The 22,504-nt window shown below is 40.1% G+C and overlaps 1 protein-coding gene across 4 annotated transcripts in view; it reads left to right on the top strand.

Annotated features, from left to right (window-relative positions):
• si:ch211-186j3.6 (neural-cadherin) overlaps positions 1-22,504 on the top strand; it is a 310,397-nt gene that overhangs the window by 245,288 nt on the left and 42,605 nt on the right. For all 4 annotated transcript variants that reach the window (XM_044167606.1, XM_044167542.1, XM_044167692.1 and 1 more), the window contains 3 exons: positions 5,112-5,292; positions 8,441-8,607; positions 16,737-17,001. In XM_044167606.1, coding sequence (XP_044023541.1) covers positions 5,112-5,292; positions 8,441-8,607; positions 16,737-17,001 — 613 coding nt within the window. The remainder of the gene's footprint in view (positions 1-5,111; positions 5,293-8,440; positions 8,608-16,736; positions 17,002-22,504) is intronic.

The following is a 22,504-nucleotide window of genomic DNA, read 5'->3' on the forward strand; positions in this document are numbered from 1 at the left end:
TAACTTATCACTCTTTAATATTACCTAGACGTAATATTACCTTTGTTACTCACTGCTAGTGATAATGTTTCACTCTCATATTGCTTGCATCTGTTCAAAAGTTCAAAATTACATTGTGATGAAGACTTAATTTACACCAGGTATAACGTGCTCTACATTCAGATATGCTTGCAATCTGATCATGGCAAGTTCTGCATACAAAGAAGGCGAGTGGGAGGGGAGCAGGAAACCTCATCTGTTTTGACACTTCCGTAGGAGGCAACAGACACTTTGATAGGTTGTTTTTGCTATAGTAGTACTTGCAGCCGCATTGAACATTGAAGCAGTGACTACTTCAAATTGGATAAGAGAAATGAGCAACTGCTGGTACTGCAGGAACCAATCTTGCTGGATTCTTTTGTAGGCCTTTTCCACCAACATGGAACCTTCTCCGTTCCAGTTCATGCACCGAATTTTGAACCGTTCGGAGCATTTCGACCAAAAATAAACTGGTTCAGAACCCAAAAAGTTGGACCCAGCTGGAACCAAAAAAAAATAAAATAAAAAATAGCAGGTTTTCCTTGAAAACCAAAGTGGGCGTGTCATATTCTACAGGTCATTGTGCATTGTGCAACGCCCTCTGTTGACGCATCCTTGATTACAATGGTTCTGCTCAAAACTGGTGGAAACGCGTGCTGGTTCCCTAGATAGCACCAAATTTCCAAGAATCTTGAATGGAACCGGTTCAAGAACCAGAGCTAATTTGGTGGTAAAACACTATCAGTGAAGATAGTTCGTCTAAAGGATCAAGTAGAGGATCTTGGATAAATGCATGCTCTTATTTTGAGTCTCAAAACTCAAGCCCTGAAATGCTTTTTACTGCAGCTGAGCAGGACTTCATTTAAAGCTGAGTCATATTTTATTTAAACCATATCATGGCATGGAAAACTAGCCAAGCCTTGTATAAAATAGCACTCCCAAAAATGAAAGATACAATTAAATGTGCATAGCCAAAAACAACTGCATCTGTAGCCAGATGCCATGCATCAAACTTAATTTTTCTCTCCTGATACCAATTCCAACAACTTAACTAAGGACAAACACGGATAACCATTGGCGTAGCTTTAGCTTTTTGTTGGACAGCGCTGAGAGAAGGGACTGAGAGCAGACACAGATGTCACGTTACTGCTCTTGGACAGGTTGGTAAAATATTTGGAGTAGGCGATGTAGCTATTACATTTACTCTACCTAAATAATGGATCATTGTCTTGGAACTGTGGAAATTTCTCTGTATTTTTGTAACTATTTCTGAACACGAGCCTGGGGCGAGCTACATCATAAGCATGCGTCGACAGTGTTTGTGTAATCACTCTCACTACCAGAAGGGGGACATTTATGACATTTACAGTACTTTCAAACAAGTGTGTTTCAAACATATAATTGCGTAAATAGCAAATCTCCATCAAAACATCTGTCAGCTGTTAAATGATCCATGTTGATGATGTTTGTGTGTATATATATGTGCGAGCTAACAACTACCCAACTGTTTTGTGGGAAAGAGGCAGTTATTGTTATGACAGTTATCTGTAAAACAGCCTAGTCATTTGGTCTTTTGGCCAGTCGGTTCACTTAAACCACTTTTGTCTAGTAGTGTGGTTAGGTGTAAGGAGCCACAGGGCCCAGTCAGTGTGGCTGTAGTCTTGTTACCTTTATATACACAATTTATCTGTATGCATTCAGTAAACCTTTAAAGCTCTGTTAAGATTGAATCTCAAGAGTGGGGATATAAAAGGATAGAAGTTTCTTTTGCTGAAATTCTGAAGGCTTGCAATTGGTGTGGTGTACCTGAGCTGGTTGGACTAGTGTTATGTACTAAAAATGATGCGTGTGGGTGGACATGAGGATAATAAATCTCCAAAGAGCAAGCAACAGTAGGCGTACTGATGATTAATAATGTTGATGGACATGTTCTGGCATTGTATGATTTTTTTTTTTTTTTTCATTTGGTGGTGGTGTTCTTATTGTCACAGAATGTGCTAATGTGTCACATTTGTTGCTATAGCAACATCATCTGTTTCACTTGAGGTGTGTGATGTGGTAAAGTTTTGTTGACATTGATTGTTTTTTTAGAATCAGAACCAGATTTATTGCCAAGTAGGTTGTCAACATGCACAGATTTTTGTCTTGGTATTTTGGTGCCTAACGGTCACGATAAACATAGTAAGAGAAAAGAAACGAGAGAAGCACTTTCTGTAACTCAACATGCTGTATGTGTCTGTTTCCTTGTCTTTCATTGTACATGTCTCTGTGTTTGTCTGTGATTTTACTTCTATGTGTCTGTTTGCATATATTATATTACTTGATCCTGTGATCAGGTATCTGGCTGTGTCTACTGTGAGTGTGTCTGTATGTATGTATATGTGTGTGTTTTGCTGTGAGCATCTGTTCTGGATTTTATACAATAGAATGTTTTGGAGCCAGACAGATGTCACGGCCATGTCACCTCCATTCGACCTATTGAAATGTGATTTATGTCTGTATGGAAACTGTATGTGGTATGTGTGTATGAAGAAGAGAATAAACAAGACTGGGCTAAAGGCAGGAGCAAACGTGAAGCTGTTTCTAGGAAAAGGGACAGGAAGAGATTTTTCGATTTTATAATTGTGTTTCTATTCTGGATTTGGGTCTCTCCCCTCTGGCTGTCATTTGTCATCCTCTGATTTGAACTCCCTTGTCCTGTCATTATTCTGCTTGTCTTTCTCCCTTCAGCTCTCAGTCTAATATTACTGATTTAAGTTTTTCTCTGGTTTTGACACAACTCTCACTCTATTTTTAAATATGGAGGTTTACAGTTAATAGCTAATGGCTTTTTGAATGCTAGTGGGCTTTGAGCTGAAGTTGGATTTGCAATGTTTCTCAGCAAAAAGTTTGACTTGTAACAGACGATTTAGAACATTCTGGACCAATGTTGAAAATATGTGTAGTCACTCTGCCAGAATAAATGTTGAGACAAAATCTGCTGCCTGTATGTTTCAGGGAAATCATGGTCTAGATGTTATATTGCATTATATTCATTTGGCAGACACACATTGGAAGCAATGTGAGAAAAACACCCTTCTTATGTCAGGCCAAAACAACAAATGGGTGACAATATAATGGAAAACCTGAAAAAATGAGTGGAGAAACATACTGTGATTTTCATGATATCAACACCAAATAAAATTTTTGATACTCTTACTTAGCATAACCATCAGCAACCACAGGTATCGCCACATCAACCAGAACTGAAATCTTCCAACTTTGTGGCCCAACAGTTTAGTAGAGGCCCTTTCCACGTCTCAACATGACCATGCCCCCATGCACAAAGCCATGGTCCATTAAAAAAAAATCAAGTTTGGTGTGGAAGAACTTGACAGGCCTGCACAGAGCCCTGACTTCAACCCCATCCTCAACATCTTTGGGAAGAACTGGAACACCAACTGCCAGCCAGGCCTTATCGCCCAGCATCAGTGTCCAACCTTACTAATGCTCTTGTGGGAGCAAATCTCTGAAGGCAGGTTCCAAAATCTTGTGGAAAGCTTCCCAGAAGAGGGAAGGCTGTTATGGTTTTGGAATGAGAGGCTCATCAATTAAATATGGGTGTAAAGTTGGGGTGTCCACAAATTTGTAGTATATGCCAAGGGAGGCGCAGCACCTTACTAAGACTCCCTACTATATGTTGGGTTTTCATGTAATTTGTCATTCATCTGTATTTCCAAAGCTGTTTTAATCGGTTCTGTCTAGATGGTAACACTGGATTTGAAGTCTTGCAAGAATTAGGTTTAGGCAATAAAAGGACTTGGTTAGGTTTAGGAACACGCACAATTAAGAAACAACATGTACAAACCCAGGGTTACCATCTAGACACGACCGTTTTAATCTGACATTCAAATGAGACATGGGTGCTAGGAGGTTCAGCCATTTTTGGTGAAACTTCGCTCACTGCCCAGCACACTCACAGCTTTTATACTTACACTGTATTTTGGCCTAGAATTTGTTCTTCACTTCCTGTGGGCAGAGACATTTTTATACCCAACACCTGAAATTAATCTTGGCAAATAGTGCAGCCTACAGTGTCTCTCTGTGGGGGTGTGACAGTTGAAGCCGCAATTTGTAATTTAAGCAGAAGCAGGTGTATTTTTGCATTCAGCTCATATATCAGTCCAAGTGTTTTGCTCAGACACACAGGTGCATGAAGCACAGTCAAATCAATTGCAGACACCCCAATGTGTCTTTCAGTCATTGATTGTTAATGTCTGCGTTTCACTTCTTAGCAATCAACATGACTAGTCCAAACCCAGCAACAGAGGAGCTGTAGCTTTTAAAGGTCAGCAACCAATAAGATGCGTCTGTGCTGGAGGTCAGAGCCAATCAGCAGCTCCCTGGCGGCATGACTCACTGTCAGTTTTTATGGTCCTTTGCAGTCCTACGTCGTTGCCGCAGCACCAACAGTACACATAAACTCCGGGTTAGGCAGAGAGGAGATTGAACATAGTAATGTCTTTTATGGCATTTATGAGGGACACATATTTAGGCGCTCAAGGTTTCCCCGTCCTTTCAGCTTTCTGTGCAGTCGGCCATGCTGTTTGTCCGTAAGAAGATTTGTCCAGTGTTTGGTTTCATCACTTTGGAGAGAGAGCGAGAAAGAAAGAGGAAAAGAAGAGAAGGCCACAGTGTACCCTGAGCTCAGGCTTCCTGAATTTTTTAATTTTCACTCTGTTTGACTTTATTTTCTTCTTTTGAAGCTCTGACTCCCCCTCTGGCTACTTACCCCCTACCTGTCTGTCCTGTGTCTTCCCCAACCCCCTAACTCTGCTGTCACTTTGCCTTTTTAGTCCGCTGTTTATAAGCTACTTACTTATGGGCAACTCTTCCTACTTCCCATCTTCTCCTCTCAACTTTACTCACATCTTTCCCAATCTGTCCTCGTACATCTTTCTCTTCTTTCTCCTATCCTCTTTGTTCATCTTTCCTCTGTTCCCTTCTCATGTCCCCTCATATCCCCATCTCTCCTTCCTCCACTTCTCCTCATTCCTTTCCTCTCCTCATCTTCTCTACATTTACTACCCCTTCATCTCCTCTCCTCCTTTCAGCTGTATGATTTGGGCTCCCCGGCCGACTCGCAGTCCAGCTCTCCAGGCTGCCTGACCACCGACAGCAGCTGTGTCAACATGGGCTTTCCGTCCTGCGGCCACCAGGGTCGCTGTCACGGCGAGTGGGGCTCCTTCAGCTGCCAGTGTGTGCCAGGATACACAGGACACCAGTGTGAAGAGGGTAAGCCAAACTTTCTTTTTGACTTATGCATTACATCAAATATGTGGTCATCCATGTGTCCCAGAAATATCATTAGCTGCTTGGCTAAATGCTTGCAGCAAAGACTATGTTGACTTACAGCAAATTAAATCATAATTGGTAGTAGCTGAGCACAGATATTTCATACTTGGAAAATGTGTTTGTAGTAGCACTAAAGCAAAATGGTGAGTAGCATTTAGTTCTGACAGTTTTGTCTGAAAATGTTAGCTATCAGCCACAATTAAAATCGCTGTGCAGTAGATGAAATAGCACAGTGTCACAGATGAATTACCTTTCTAACTCTAACTCCAGCACAACTAAACAAGATGGTCAGTTTCATGTTAGCATTAAAGAGGATAAAATGAGACACACTACAGGTTACAGGCTATTTTCTCTCACTACCTCAGGGATGCGGAGCGGGGAAAATTCAGTTTTTTATTTGGAGTGTAAAGTTCGAGTCTTCAAGGCTGTATTAAATCTAGCTGACATGAATTTATTGCAGATATCATCATAAACATTAAGGGGGTGAAACTCTGTTTTGTAAACATGTACCCTAAATTGTAAAAGAGAATAAAGCTTGAGTGGACAACAGCCTTTGTTGGGTCTCACCAAACAGGGTTCGTGCCATTCTGAATGTGGGTGGGATGTACTCTGTTTGTAAATTCATGCATATATAGGTCCAGCATTTGCCTTTCCCTTACAGGATTCTTCATTACTGCTGTGTAATTCTTGTTATACTTGGAGAGCAGCATGCAGGCCCTTGGCAGCATCCAGATTAAGGATAATATACTGGCCTGAAGAAAGCAGCTCCTTGTGACCTTCTCTGTGTTGGCCTTATGACTGTGGAGGTGTTTGTCTGACTACAGCAGTTGAAAGAAACTATTGTTGGACTGAGATGGGGTCTTTAATGAGGCTCATGCACCACCTGTTGTACACGTGTTCTAAATTGAGAAAAGCACCACCAGAGATGCGTTCAGTTGACCACAGCAGTTGGTTTTTTTTTTCTTTAACAGTTAAATTCTACTTAGGGAAGGCACCTTCATCAATTAGAACTGTTGGTCTGTTGTATTGCTTTGTGCCCACAGTGATTCTTATGCTCAGTGATTCCTATTTAGTGTTATCTGTGGACATTGCCATGCCAGACAACCAATAGGTGGCAGATAGACTATCTTTCAATGAATAATTAAGTGAATGAATTCATGAATGAAGGAATGGGAATTAATCACTCTCCATATTCATGAGATGATTCATATCTTTGAAAAAGCAACAAGGCAGTCTTTGAAAGAAGAAAAAGTAATGTGTATTCTTTAACATGATTCTCACATACAGACTGTGTTTATGTGATTTATCTCTATTACATTTAGGAGCCCGTGAAAACACAGCCTGGCAGCAGCCTGGCAAGACAGCGCAAAAGAAAGGGGGGAAAAAATACCTTTTTGTGGGCTGTCCCTATAGCTTAGGGATTAAGATACTGACCATGTGCTAGTTGGAGTAGAGGACCTTTGTTGCATCTCTCTCTCTCCTTTCCTTTCATCTCTCTACTATCTGTAATAAAAGCATAAAGAAATACTTTAAAAGGGAGCCCCTTTATGTCTGCTTTGAACTTGCCTTATATCCAGATTGTGCCTGGAGATGCCGTAGGTGAAATATATTTACACCTGACATTAAATTGCATTTCTGCAATTACATTCACATTAAATTTTGATGTCTTACCCAAAAAATTAATGGCCTGTACTGTAGTAATATTTAAATCCTCAAAGCTACATAAAGTTACATTCCACCTCACTTAGTTCACATTCAGCCCGAAAACACCCTTGCGTTTAAAAAAAAATGCAAGGGGCTGCGTTGGTGGGGGTGTGAAATATGATCCAGGAAGTCCAGTTAGAGTACCAAAGTTTTTAGTTTATCAGATACCACAACACTGCACAGTGGTTTATAATATTATGAAGAAGGATTTTACTGCACGGAAAAGTTAGCACAGTGGTAATTTTTTATCTTTCGTTGTGACAATCACGAGGTAAACAGCAGAAGTATGCTTTCACATTTCAAAGGGCTGAAATCGGTCTGAATGCAGCCTCACTCATCCAAGGGTATCCTACTGTCTATTTTAACATTATGTTAACATCTAAAACCCACAACTGGCTCTTAAATGGAATTTATACTCATTGGAGCTGTTTCTAGCTCTGCATTTATGTATTTAGCTGTTTCAAAATATGTTCTTTTACCCAAGATGCAATATCAGGAAGAAAGAGCGTCTACAACATATCTAAGTAGCAGTAAGAAAACAACTCAGAAAGAAAATATTCTTGTGTTTTTCCTTATGTCACAGTTGCTTCAAAAAGTCAACCAGGGATTTCATAAATATCCCCATTTCTGCAAGTTTAGCTCACCACACTCTTCTGTACTGAAAAACCTATCTATGAATAAGCTAAGATTATTTGTGTAAAATTTATAGTGTAATAATATTATTTTATATCCACAAATCCCACACAAACAGCTCTGTGGCCTTGATAAACACAGTTAGCTGTAAAACACAGGATGGAGTTTTAAGAAGACAAAGCTGATCGGTTGCATATTGCATGCCTAGAAGAAACCAGAAATGCAAGATTTGACATTGCCTTCAAGCAGGATCTCATAAAGCACTCAACTTTGTTAAAGTTACATGGAAGAGAGACAAAGAGGGAGAGGTGTGGAAGCAAAATCTAACTTGCATATGCTATGAAATGGAGGCCTGTCTTTTAAAACATTTTCAGAATCAGAAATACTTTATTTCTGGTGTGCTTGGTTTAGTCTGCCTGGCATGCACAAAATCCACTTCTGGGAACATGAGTCTAAGAAAGAAGAACCAAGCATAACCCAAGCTAAACCACACATACATATTCTATCTTGTGTGTTTTGCATATTCTGCCCTGCCACCAGCTCTCTGCATGTGGGGGGAATTTAGGGACTTGTGAAACTGATTTAGTTGAAGTTACTTGAGGTCACTTCCCTCTGGAGTGAAGCATCTTCTAATTGGATAAAATGTCGTTGCATTTAAAACTTTAATTATGTTTATTCTCAATCATAACTCTATCTGACTGACTTCTGTGTGTGTGTCTGTATGTGTGTGTGTGTGTGTGTGTAATAACAGAGGTCCCAGAGTATTCCTTTGATGGGCACAGTCACGTGCATTACCAGTTGGCGTCTCCGTTACCGGCCCGGAGGACATGGGTTCAAGTCCTGGTTCGAACCCGCAAACACAGCAGCACCATCCTACATCTGATCTCAAAGGGGCAGAGTGAATACCTACGAGTAGAGGTAAGACTGCTGTGTGTGTGTGTGTGTGTGTGTGTGGGTGTGTGTGTGGGTAGACTGCGATGGAAGATTCCTCATTTTCAAAATTCTTCATAAAATGTGGTTCTGGTATATTTTGGTTCTGTGCAGAAAAAAAACGTTTTAAATATAGTGAATATGGCTCCTCTCCGTTCCGTCCTGCAGAGTAACAGCAGTCATTTTATTCGATCATAAACTGCACTTATAATATGTAGTGTTTCTATTGCTGTCATGTAACCTATCTAGGAGTCAGGTTGTAAAATATATTTGGAAGCATCAGTCCTTTGAGTGGAAACTTCCCATGGCAATGGTCGAGTGACATCTTGAAAGCCTGCAATTCTAGGAAGCGTGCTGTCAACTTTCGTGGTGTGCTACTGACTGAAGAACATACTATGTAGCCGATAATACTATCTTTTTTCAACAAGCCCTCCATAGCGTTAGCTATCAACCGTTAGCATTTGTCTAGCCACTGTCTAGTGGAAGGCAATGGAATAGAATAGAAGAAGTTAACCTAGCTTGCTAACATTAGCGCTGATTCCAACTAGAGGTGGAACTACTACTTTTCATTCATGTTATTTCAACATTTCCTTTTGCTTTAAAAAAAGGTATATATACGTTATATATGTAAGTTTTAGAACTACAAGTTTCAACCTAAATACAGCTCAGGCTTAACGTAAGCCTTTACTGTCTTCTTTGTGGCATTTGTAGGAGGCAAAAACGAGTGGGCAGGAACTGTGACTATAATAATAAAAAATAACATGAATGAAGCTCAGGCTTTCAGAATTGACCGCAGCATTTTATTTTCTGTGGTTAATATCTCGAACAAAACCTAGCTAACTTAGGGACATCATAACTAGCCACCACATTGATTGACGTTGTTAGCTAGCCATTACATATAGCTATAATTAATGTAGCCTACATTCTTTACTAGCCTTCATATACCTTGTGTCAGGTCCGCTCTGTGGACTAGATGCATAGACTGTAACATTATACTTTCTGCTGAGATGCTGTGCCCCTCGCTGTTTTCTCTCTCTTCTTCCTCTTCGAAGTCCGCGCCGTTAAATCGCGCCAAAGACATTCTGAACCGTCTCTGATCACACACAGCGTGAGCGCGTTGTGCGACAGCAGTAGTATGGTGTGTTAGCAGTGCAAATGATTTAGATTGACGTTACTGTATACATTAAATGTATTATTTGTCTTGAAGGCTTAATTTCTCCCACTCTGTTGCTTTTTTCTTGCTTTTTGGGATCATGCATTACCTTCCTTGTCCTTTCCTCTCGCTGTCTCTCACCCCACACTGTGCCCACAGGTAGTGATAAAACATCACTCTCTAAAATGATAATGATTATCCATACCACAGCTGCCGTTACAGTACAATCTCTCCTATGATCCCCGACTGTTACCCATCTGTCTCTCCTTCCTATTCACCCATTCCCACATTTCCTCTTAAATGTCATACTGCTCTCTCAGCACAGCCACATGGGTAGTGGGTTCATATCATTTATCCACCATAAAAAGTGCATTTATTCCTGGGTGCAGACAGCATGACAATATGTGTAATCTTATGAAGGAGCCACCGCCCACCCCCACCCCCACCCCCCTCAGTGAAACATTGGAAACCCTGCAATGTTCTTTGATAGAAATATAACCATATTGCCTTCAAGATTATGTTTTTCACTGTGATAGTTCTGTTTGCTTTTAATCAGAAGGAGGAATTAGTATGCGTTACTCTTGGCTGGCTGCAAACTCACAATATGAGGAGCTCTTTGTTTCTGCTGTTTGTGTGTGACTTGCATTCCAACAAAATGTTATGCTACTTTCCCCCTCTTGTATTACTGATTGCAGCATTTTGTGTGAGCTTGTACATTCTGCTGTTACAGTTCCTATGAGGATGAAATCTTCTCGCAAGAATGGGTACATTAGACAGATTCTCCTAAATGAGGGCATTTTACTGCTATTTATAATGCTAAATAGTTAGTTGTTTAGTTTGCTTTGATTAATTGTTGATTTATAGGGGATAGTGCACATTAATCAAAATCAATATGAATTTGCTGGGATTAGCTCAAGAGTAGTTTGTAGATTGGACATCATGAACATTTCATTTTCCAAACTGACAAAATAAGTGTCTTGTATTATTATGACAGTTTGAATGAAAAAAAAACAAGATTAAAATGAATAAACTTTAGTGGAACATGCAAAGGAGAAAGCATTATGATGCTGCATGATGCAAACAAAAAAGGGGGAAAATCAGCATTTGTGAAAAAAGTCTGCGCTCATGTATTATCTTGAGAATCATTAATATGTTCTGTAAAGGCAGCAACACATGCTTTTCAGCCCTTGGTCTTCTTCATTGTCATTACCTCACAGTGACAGTGACCCATATTTTGGCACCTACGTTCAGCGATTAACCCACGACAATAAATATGTACACAATGAAAAGTATTAAGTATTAAGCATTTTGCATAAACACAGTAACAACAAATTATGTTATAAGCAAGAAAAGTATAGTGCGCACAGTTGAAGCAGGGGCAAATTCTTGCCTACCACTGCACAGAACCACAGTGCATTTGCGGTAATTGACAGTGAGGGATCACTCCCTTGTCGCTGCACTAGCAACGTGGTTGGGTTGCCTTTATCTGAATTTCTATTTATGCGTTAAGGGTTTCAGCTCAGCTACAGAGTTTATGCACGTAGCTGCCGTAGCTACACCGTAGGCTACGGCATGAAGAAGAATTACTGTGGGGAATTTAGTGGTCACTTTATTAGGTACACCTGTATAATTTATTGCAATTCAGTGTAACAACTCTGCCATAAATCTATATTTACAATGTTTATTATGTTCAGTTTTTGTCGGAAATGTGTAAATTCTGTTATGTTTATTATTGAGGTCGTAGTTAAAGGTGATTGACTGGACTACATTATATTGAGAGGTGTTTCTGATTTTTTGTCCTTCCCTTTTGCATACATGAGGGGGGCAGAATATTAGAAACGGCTCTGAATAAAACGAACACCACCACTAGCTATGACCGCAATGCTAAAACAATTGAATTATAGGCATCATAAAAGCAGACTTTGTCAGTGCAGTTGTATTGGATTGCATTAGATTGTACAGGTGTACCTAATAAAGTGGCCACTGACAGTAAGTAAAGCAGGACATGGTCTGATCGCACACTGTTTCTGTGAAGCTCCTCACGAGCAGGTGAAAAGAAGCAGCTGCTTAAATGATGTGCCACAGAAGTAGCACATGGTTGTTTACACCCCAGGCCAACACTAGGGTTAGGACTGACACGGACCACGATGCAAAAAATGATAACTCCTCATTCCAGCCTTTAAGATATTGTAAAGGATGCATGTCAAACACATACACACACTAACTACCTTTGGAAAACCTTTGTTTTTGGTACCAACAGTCTTGGCCCTTTGAATCTCTTGAATTCAAAATCAAGGAAGAGTTAATAGGGATAACGATCAACGGTCATCCCCTTATAGTAAAAGTCAATAACAACCATAAGTAGGTTTTCTACACAAAGTCCGTTAGAACCCCGTTTGTTTACCACAGTAGCAGGCCACGGCTGCTGCTTGGCTAGTGTTGATGACTTGAAAGTAATTGATTTAAAAGTCATTAAAATCATGCTGGGCTAGAAGTCACTGCTATTTTACTGCTTCATTACATTCACTCTGTTTGGCTCATTTATTTTTTATAAGGCAGATTACCTTGACTGGGGATTGACAAAATACTTAAGATATTTTGAAGCATGACATACAGGACAATGCTAGCCTGTGCACAGCAGGTCAACTGAACATGCCAAAATGTAAAATTTGTCTATGGGCAAGCATATATTTCACAAAATATGGAGAATAAAGTTTCCAATAATAAAGGAAATGAATACTATGCAACAAATTACATAGTTCTTTCCAGGAAACTTAGAAACCTAGAAAATTATTCGTAAATGATGGGAAACGTTCCTTTAACAAACGTATGGTAATGCTTCAGATCAACAGCAAGCTGGAGCTTCGGGTGTTCACACAGAGTATTTTGCATAAATTACACTCATCTGCCTTTAGGCTGGTAAGAATTCAAAGCGATGTCATTTGCCCGACAGAGTATGGTATTTTTTTATGACAAAATCAATATGTAGTCTCTTAATCAGTGCAGGTCATATCCGTAAGGGTGGGAAAATATGGGTGGGGAAAGTGAGCGAACACTTGTATGAATGTGAAGCGAAATATTGAGTTTGGTTTCATTTCCCAGTACAATTTAAAGTGGCGGAAAAATGCATAAGCCAGTCATATATGTGCATAATCTGCATTTGCACGCCATTATTTAATCATGATAAGAGGGTAGATTAACACATCATCATCTGTACATGTCTGCGCCGCTGAAAGGCTGCAGCATCGAAAGCAGTCTGTCACGGGAAGCATCTGGGGGAACCAAACTGTCCCTGCAGTGGGACTGTTTACTCAAAAATGGAGTGACACACCGTCATACACACCTAGTGTATGACGCTCCTGCAAAGACACACACACCGCTGAACACCTTCGCTCACACACCACCCAAGGAGGGAAGCAGGAGCCAAATTGTTCTGCTCCGTTCAGCTTTAATTGGGGGTAAAATCAGGTGGCTGTGAGTGTGTCTGGTTAAAAAGCACTGCCCCAGTGGGTTCTAAATATAATTAATACTTCATCACAGAGCCTTGAAATGAGCCACGATTCTCCAACTAAACAACCTTGGAGCCATCCAGCACTTTGCCCGGCTGCTTTTAGGGGAGAAGAAGCGACTGAGGGAGACATGGATGCAAAATGGAAAGATAGATGGAGGAGAGGAGCTTGATGTGACAGAGAGTAATGGAAGAAACGAAGAGAAGACAGGGAAATCGGTAGAGAGCTACAGAGAGAGTTGACAAGTGGTGGTTGGTTTGTCTCCTCCCAAAAACTTGGTTTGTCTTTATTATACTGAAGGAGTGGGAGCGTTAATGGTAGCCACCCACTTCTCCTTTCTCCTCACATCTCTCTCTGTCTCTGTTTCTCTGCCCTTCTCATCTCAGTTCTCTGTTTACGTGGCAGCGGTGGCAGAGGAAGATGGAGGGGAGAAAATTATGCTCAGTGGGACACTGGGGGAAACAGTTTGAAATTGAAATGAGGACGACCTGCCCACCACCCTATCCCTCTTAAAACGGCCTTCAGACTTATTCTGTCTCTCACGCTCTCTCTCTCTCAATTCACTTTCAATTCAAATGGGCTTTATTGGCATGGGGAACAGATGTTAGCATTGCCAAAGCATGTGTAAAATAGAAACTAATAATAATAAATTGTAGACTTGCAGTTAAAATACAAATACAAAAAGTGAAAACTAAACACTGCAACATTTCTTTCTCTCTCTCTCTCTCTCTCTCTCTCTCTCACACACTCACTCACTCACACACACACACACACAGGATTTGTTTTAAACGAATATTGTTCTGTGATTGACATGTGATTAGCATCACAGCAAAAACCAAAGTGGAACTGTTTTCATCTCAAGATCTGCGGGCAGAGGGAAGCAGCTTGTTGTGTAAACATGAGAAGTGTTTTTTGTTTTTTCTCCCTCATTCTCACTTCTCAACCATAAATTCTCTTTTTCTTCATCCCTGTGTCTTTCCCTTTCCTCACTGTCTCCACATCACAGACACTTTTCCTTAACAAGATGTCCTTCTGGACCGTGCATATGTGTGTGTGTGTGTGTGTGTGTGTGTGTGTGTGTGTGTGTTGACAGCACCGAAGGCAGGGCATGTTTGTATAACATAACTCAAGTTAAAATGTCAGCTTCACCAGAACAGTGCCTATTTTAGGCCCATAGCAACAAAATGACAACTGGCTTTTCCTCAAGTGCGTTGTGATCATATTATGGTAAAACATGTGGCCAATGCTTAGTGGACTAAACTTTGGGGTGGAGGTGGTGGGGAGGTTAGAACCTTCACTATATTGATTTTGTGTGTTCATATTATACATTTGCTCTATATGAAGGAGGTTTACTTGAGATTAGACTTTCACCAAATGGTAGAGATGTCAGTTTACTAAATGGGGCTTTTTGATTTTCTCTATGTTTGCTAACCTCCTGGGAGTCAATCTGGCTTATTGGCCAACTGGCCAAATTGGCCTATTGATCCAGTTTTTTACCAACCAAGTAACATTTTTTTTTTCCTGATCCCCATTAGCTTTAAAACCTGAGGCTTGGACTTGGGTTGGTTCAACATATTTTCCCATTTACCCTCAGTGGTGTCTTGCCATGTAGATAGTTTTGATTTGACTTGCTGAGGTTTGAATATTTGTGCCACTGAGACTTCCGCCACTGTCCCAAAACAAAGAAGCTGAATCTTATTTGGTTTGTGCCACTCAAAGTGTAAAAAAATAAAAAATACATTTGGGACATTGTGTGCATCTTTCTGTTTAAAGATAGACAGATGGCAGTTGTAGGTTGGAAGGCAATTGTCCACAATGAAAACTGTTCACAGGGAGGTTTGTGGATAATCCCAAGAAAGCAGTTTTCTCTGAAAAGACTTTGCTACTTTCAAATTTAATTTTGGGTACGTTTAGCACCAAAATCCAAATACTATTCAGCTCCATTCTGCTGGGAGAAAGCTGGCAAACAAAGGCCTGGTCCTTTCTTCTGTTGAGGTAAATAAAGCCCAGTATTTGAGAATCCATGGTACTTGCTTCACTACACCCAAAAGAAACATTGTTGCAACATGTTGTAGTTCTTTGTTTAACTGTATGATTACTGCAGTCAGTTTTTGTATTTTTGCAAAATATTTAGCTTATTAAAGATGCTTTAAAGATTTTGATCTGTATATTGCACCAAGATTTATGAGAAACAGTGTATTGTCCATGGCCTCTGCCTAAATATGCTACAGTAATCAATTTATGAATGGTAAATGGACTGTTCTTCTGACCACTCAAAGCGCTTCACACTACATATCACATTCAACCCCTTTCACATACTGATGGCAGGTGCTAACTGCTCATCAGTCCAAAGAACCTAACTAATCATTCACACACACTCACACAGTCAAGCTTTCTGACCAATTTTGTTTTAGTAGTATTGTTTCAGTATTGTTCTAGGCCGTGCACTTATAGCATACAACATAATGCCAGGCCATGCTTAGCCAAAGTTGGCTAGGCTTACAGCTTTATTCTTTATTCAAGTATAAGTAACTGTTGTCCAAAAATATGAACACCTGTTGTTGTGTAGCACAATCTATTTTATGAAAGTTCAGTTATATTGTGTTAAGCAACTGTCCCTGCTAAGTAAAAAATGAAACATTCAAATCAACTAGAACTACTGCTATGACATTGTAATATGGCCACTGGCAATATTAAGAGAGTGGTTAAGACTTGCATCTTCATTTGCAGTTTTCCTATAAAGACTCTGTTAGCAACAAGGCCTGTTGCCATTTTGAGATTGCAACAAAAAGGAAATTAGGGTCATTCAGCTGACAGTTGTGAAAGGGCTAAGAATAAATGAAAAAAGAAGGATATGTTTTGCTCAGTCTTAAGGCATAGTCAATTTTTAGTTGTCTCGCCACTTGATAGATCTGTCTGCATGATTTATAGTAGAAAAGGGTTCAAGTGTGCAAAAAAATGTCTTGCTCCTTTGATGATGGATGATATATTGTTAAGAAAAGCATGCTTAACACATACTAAAATGTATGGGAGAAGCAAGAAGGAAAGCTTCCAAATGTAGCTGCCTCAACAGAGAGGATGGAATGGAATACATTGAACACTAGTTACCTGGCAAAGATCCTGGCCTGCACCAGTGTGTCAGTGTTTTACTAGTTTTTCATGCTAATGTCAAGCCCTTACATTATGTGTGAACCCAGTGCATTCTAATAAGACCCTTTAAGCTAATGTTGGTCAAGATTAATCATTTATTTCAATTATGCATTTGTTTGAGCTGGTGTGTGTTTAGAGTTATTTTGCTAAATACTCCTAATAACCAATAACAATGTCCCAATATGTGCAATTATGGTTGAAATTTGGCTCACAAAAAGGCATTTTTCAATTCCAGACCAAACATCTGAAGTCAAAGTTAAGCTGAACTTGTAAATCTCATACTAAATGTCCTCTTTCCAATGAAGATCTTCCAGGGCCTCCTCTCTGTTTTCTACAACCTTGGTGATGGGGACTACAACCTAACCCTGCCCACCTATCGCCTCGACAATGGTGAATGGCATGAGGTCTTCCTAGATCGACATGACAATGAGATAACGCTGCGACTGGATGGTGGCGGAGGGCAGCGGGAGGTCACAGGATCGCGGGGCAGAAGCCGAGAAATCATCATTGACCACACTGTGGTGATGCTGGGAAACACCTTCCCCTCTGGAATCAACAAGAGCTTCCAGGGTAGGTGATAACTACACATTTAGCTCATAGCAAAAAGTGTCTATCAGAGTTTTCAGGCTTTCCACTGAATCTTTTGTTCATTAACTTTGGACAAGAACTGGGAACACACTATAAGAGATTTTCTGATTTGCAAGTGTTTTTACTGGTGATCAGTTTTACTCTGTGCATCAAGGGATTGTTGTCAGGAAAGACCTTCTAAACATCAGGTATTAAGAAAAGCAAATGTGAAGGTTTTCATGAATTGGATATACTGTAGGCTGAATCCCAAGCTCTTTGCAGCACTTCCATGTGTCAGCGTAGTTCACTTTGCATTCCTACTTGGGAGCTGTCAAGTATGTCTGCATGGGAGCAGCTGGAGCAGCTAGAGGCTGAAGGACAACTTGTTAAATGGACAATAAGTATGATTTTTTTTTTTAAATATCCCATAGCACAAAATAAAACTAATGTCTCAGCAATCACTTGGCCAGGTGCTGACATTTCTAACAAAACTTCCTCAGTCTGAACTTTCAGGGAACCCAGTCTGATTCGCCAGATGTGGAAAGCTGCCTCATTATTGCATTCTGTTTCATTCTACTCTCCCTTCTGGTTTCTACGTATTGCCACTTTCTAATACCCCATCTCTATATGTAACAACTGTAAAATACGCCCAGATATTTTGAACAATTCATTTATAAAAACATTTTGTCGCGGAATTATGTTTACACCTTATACTTAATTTTACAAACACTAAAATGATGACTTCATTCTTCTTGAATACAGCTTTACTAGTGAGGATTTCTGAGCTGCAGTGCACTAATGGCTTAAATGTTTTCTTTTTTTTCTCACCTCTGTAAAGTTGCTGCTTTTACCTGTTCATTATTCTCTCTATGATTTTCACATGATCAAAAGTGAGTGTTTCAGCAGTTGTGTACAAATGGAAAAAAATAAAGAAACACAACATAACTAAGCTTAGTCTTACATGAATGCTGGGTCATGTGGAGAGCCCTCAAATGATATCAATGTATGAATGACCTTTAAAGATTTCAATGCTTGGAACTTCACACTGTCAGTAGAAGTGATGTAGCTTGTCACAAAGTGTCACAAAAGACCAAACAAGTTCAGCTCCTTAGAAGACTTTAGTGCTTGTAGTTATCTCTATGTTATACAATGGGCCTAGACGTTCTTCTCTATTTTGACTTCCAGAGCTGGGGTTAAGGTACGATTAATGGTGTTTCTGGCCCAAATGGACAGGAATGGACTTTGCAAAAGCTGTGGGTAGCACTGTTGCTGCATCCTCATATCCCAGCAGTAAAGCTGGTCAGCAAAATGTTATCCTAAATAGTGGAACACTGGAAGTTTTCCTCTAAGATACACAGACATGGCAAAGGATTTCAACAGCGTTTTCTTTCAATTACTAAATATATATATAATATGTTCTGTGTAATGGCTAGGATTGGTGGTTCAAATCATCTCAATAATCCTCTTGTTCTCATCCTGATCCTTTTGCCAAGGTCATTTTTTTTATGATTTTGTACAGAACAGCACTGTTAGATTTTTTTTTCAAAGGCAGGACAAAAATCTATGATCATTTCACTCATCGTTTAAGAGAGTCTTCCTTTAAAATCTCAGGCAGATGAATGCTGGGCTGAATTGTTAAGAGGTAAACATTGTGTGCAGAGAATGGTAGAAAGGTTATACCACACAACAGTATAAATCTTCCTGAATGTCCCTTTCAGTGGAGAACTGACGGATCATACAATGGCAAAATGACAAAATAACACTGAATATTGTTTGCTATTCACCATCAAAACACAACCCAGGCTATACTGTATATAACCCATATGTGTGTGTGTGTGTGGGAGAAAGACATAATGTGATGTGTTTGATGTGTCACAGGATAAAGTGAAAAGGGTGGTGTGTTGTTCAGGGCATGTGAGACAGTTTAACAAGTATTCCTCCTGAAAAGTGCTACCAGAAATAGGTCCTTTTATCTATTCATATGCACTATTTTCAAGGGAGAATTGTGACATTTAATGTGTTCGTGAATGATTGATATGACAGTTTAATGGCTAATTCACCCAAATGCATATTTATTGTTAGCTGAGATGATGGCCGTCCCCACAGCTGAGTGTATGGAGGGGCTAGGGAATAAGGGGCAGGAAGGCTTCTGTGTGTGAGAGAGAGATGTTAGTATATCATAAATATGAAAGCTTTTGTTAAAACATGAGTGGCAAGTATGCCTGTTTTGTTGTGATAAGTTTGCACTTTTCCTATGTGTTTATATCATTGAAACAATATCTTTTTAAATACACCTGTGCACAAGGTTCTCTGCCTTGCAGTTAACCTCTTATTCATTTTTGTACTGAATAAACAAAAGATCTGAACAACATTTATTTGAGATATTCAGTCGTTAAGTCCTTTTAGGCGCTTGTTTATGACTCTTGCAACTATGTAATTTCATAAATAGATTTTAACACATTTATGCCTTCTGTTACCTGATTCCATCTCCAGGATATCACTTGTCCATGCCCTCAAGAATGACATATAGGAGCGTGTTCTGATCTGACACCCCAATCGGCCTTCCAAAACCATTACAAATTACTGTCGAAAAATAAATCTGTTTAATGATGTGACATTGCTATGGTTAAGGTTTGACTTGGTTATGTTACAGTACAGACAGGCAAGGGACAGAGAGATGGACAAGAAGGTTCTTTATTGAATGACAGCCAGATATAGTGGGTGTGTAGAGAGGGAAGTCTGTAGGAAGGAGATCACTGGAGGCAGGCAGGGAGATCACTGGAGGGAGACAGGAGAAACTAAGTGTTATGCCCAGTGGCATGGGGAGTCCTAAACTTGAACGAGGTCGGACACATACTGAGGTGAGTGCAGGTCTTATATACTGGCTGTGACTGGGACTAATAGGGAGCAGGAGTGTAATTGGGAGCAGGTGTGGGTGATTAGTGGATGGTGGTGCCCGGCCTATCTGTGACAGATTAGGTTTAGGGAAAGATTATGGTAAGTAAGTACCTCGTTAAGGTTAGGGAAACATTGCGGTTTGGGATAAAAAAGGTACTTCGTTGAGGTTACAGGACCTTCATCGTTATGGTTACAATAATAAATGTGGTTAAGGTTAGGGAACAATTGTGGTCTTGCTTAAAGAAACTGTTGACTTTTGGTTTGAAACGGGAAATGAACAGCATGCAGTCTCCCATGTCAAAGTCTGATGTTTTATTAGCCTGTCCATTCACCCCAACCTCCTCCCTACGTGGACTTTGTTGCTCTACAATAAGGTCACCTGACTTCCTCTTTTGCTCCCATGATAAATACTACCCCTGCTAGAGGGCTTTGTCACTTTAACGTGTCGTTTTGGGGCACTTGCTGAAATGGCAAGCCAAACGGCCCCTGATGCTGTCATTCTTCTTAGGAGAACAGACTCTGGTATAGAGTGGCATTACCAACATCTTTGGTAATAGATGGGTCCTTCTGAAACATGTTGTTAACAGTTGTAGCCTTTAGACAGTGGTTTGGTTACAGCTAACTTTGTGGATTATTCCCCATTACTATACTCAGCTCCTGGTAAGCAAAACCCAGGAACTCAGCTTGGTTCTTGGGGAGCCAGTCTAAAAGAATTACAGGTTTTTTTTTGGTTTTTTTAACAGTTGGTACCACACATTTCTCTATACTGAGTTCACTTTTTAAACCTGTTCCGACAGTTCTCTTTACCGACATGTACCTCAGCAGAACAAACATTTCACACTGACAACATTTGTCTCCCAACAGTAACACTTTGTCACTCATTACACAATGACCTAAAAAAAAATATGAACAGGTAGCATTTCAATATGTATCACTGTTGTCTTTGAAGTATATTTTATTTATTCAGCATAAACCAAGATTCTATTGCAACAAAAAGAAGAGCACCTCTGTAATGCATGGATTGTGCTACCTTACAGTAAATGTGTCGCAGATGTCAGAAATGTTGCAATGTGCTTCAATAGGCCTTTTGTTTTTGCATAAATGAATTCCAAGTGCACACAATTAAACTAAAGTAATTCCAGTAATGCAATACAAAACTAAACATATTCACTTGTATAGGATAGCTACAGATATAGAAATACAACAGTGCTGGTCAAACCTGTCATGTGCATTTGGCCACAAGTTCTCATCTACATCACACCTTATGTCCTCTCTTGCAATACACCTGGGAAATCTTTTCGCATCCCTGACAATCTTCTGCACATACGTCCAGACAGCCAGCATTTATTGTGTCCAAGATCTTATCAAATCTTATCATCTGGACGGTGGTCATAAACTTTCCACCTCCATGAGGAAAAGAAGTCCTCTATGGGGTTGAGGAATGGAGAGTAAGGTAGAAGTAGAAGTGTCACCATCCGGCGATGGGTTGTGAAACGCCAGAGGTCATCATGGAATGAAAATAGATGCTCTGTGTCCCAATTAGGAGTTTATGCATTTTTATTTATTTCTTTTTAGATGTAGCAGAAGCAGAATGTAGCAAATTGCAGTCTAATATATAATAATTGTGTTATGTGAGGCTTTGTGTCAGACGAACACAGGACACGGAGGTAAGTGCAGATACGAGGAAGGTTTATTGCCACAGTAGTAGGTTACACAGGAGGAGCAAAGCAGTAACCAAATATGCAAAGACTAGAAATGTCTATGAGAGTCTTATCTGTCGTAGATGTCCATGCTGTTCACTGATAGTGACGAGGACGGACGGACACGGACACACACACACACACACACACACACTGAGGGGAAGCCAGAATACGCAGAAGTCTTCAGTAGAGAAGTTAGTCGGGTAGTACCTCATACCTCATGGTAGAGTTGAGACCAGACAGTGAGTGAATTGGGGAAGTGTTGCTTTATAGTGCAGTGGGTTGATTGGTGGCAGGTGTGTGTAATCAGTATTCAGGTGATTGTGACCTGCTGACTGTGGTGGGTGGAGCTGGGGGTGTCTGTGTTGGCTCCCTGACACTTTGAACATAAATTTAACAGGTTTCACGATAGTATGTAAATATGTGCAAAATGGAGTGTAAGCACAGAGTTTTGGTGGAGGTTGAGTTTGATTGAGAAAGCAGTTCATGAATTTTCATCATTGAATGCATTTTACGTCAAAACAATAACACTTAATCCACAGTTCAGACTTCTTTTGTGCTGACTGTTTGAGTTATATATGCACATATGAACCCAATTGTTGGCAGATACAATCAGTCGGAAAAGAAGTTCCGGAGAGGATACATAGAAACTAGAAACTACTGTATGATAATAAAGAGAGGAAGAGGTCAGAACTATGGAGAGATGCAGACATAAAGTGAGAGAGAGAAAGAGAGCACTCCCTGAAGTTAGACAGTGAGAGGTGTAGACAGCTGTGCCTCAGGCAGTAAAAGACCATGCATGTGTTTATTAAATGTACTTTAAAAGCACTTTTCTTCAAAAGAGGCAGACGTGATAGATGGTGGCAGGGAAAGTGTGCGTGTGTACGAGTCTGCGTGTGTTTGCATTT

This window comes from Siniperca chuatsi, linkage group LG1 (assembly GCF_020085105.1).
Source record: "Siniperca chuatsi isolate FFG_IHB_CAS linkage group LG1, ASM2008510v1, whole genome shotgun sequence".
Lineage (NCBI taxonomy): Eukaryota > Metazoa > Chordata > Actinopteri > Centrarchiformes > Sinipercidae > Siniperca > Siniperca chuatsi.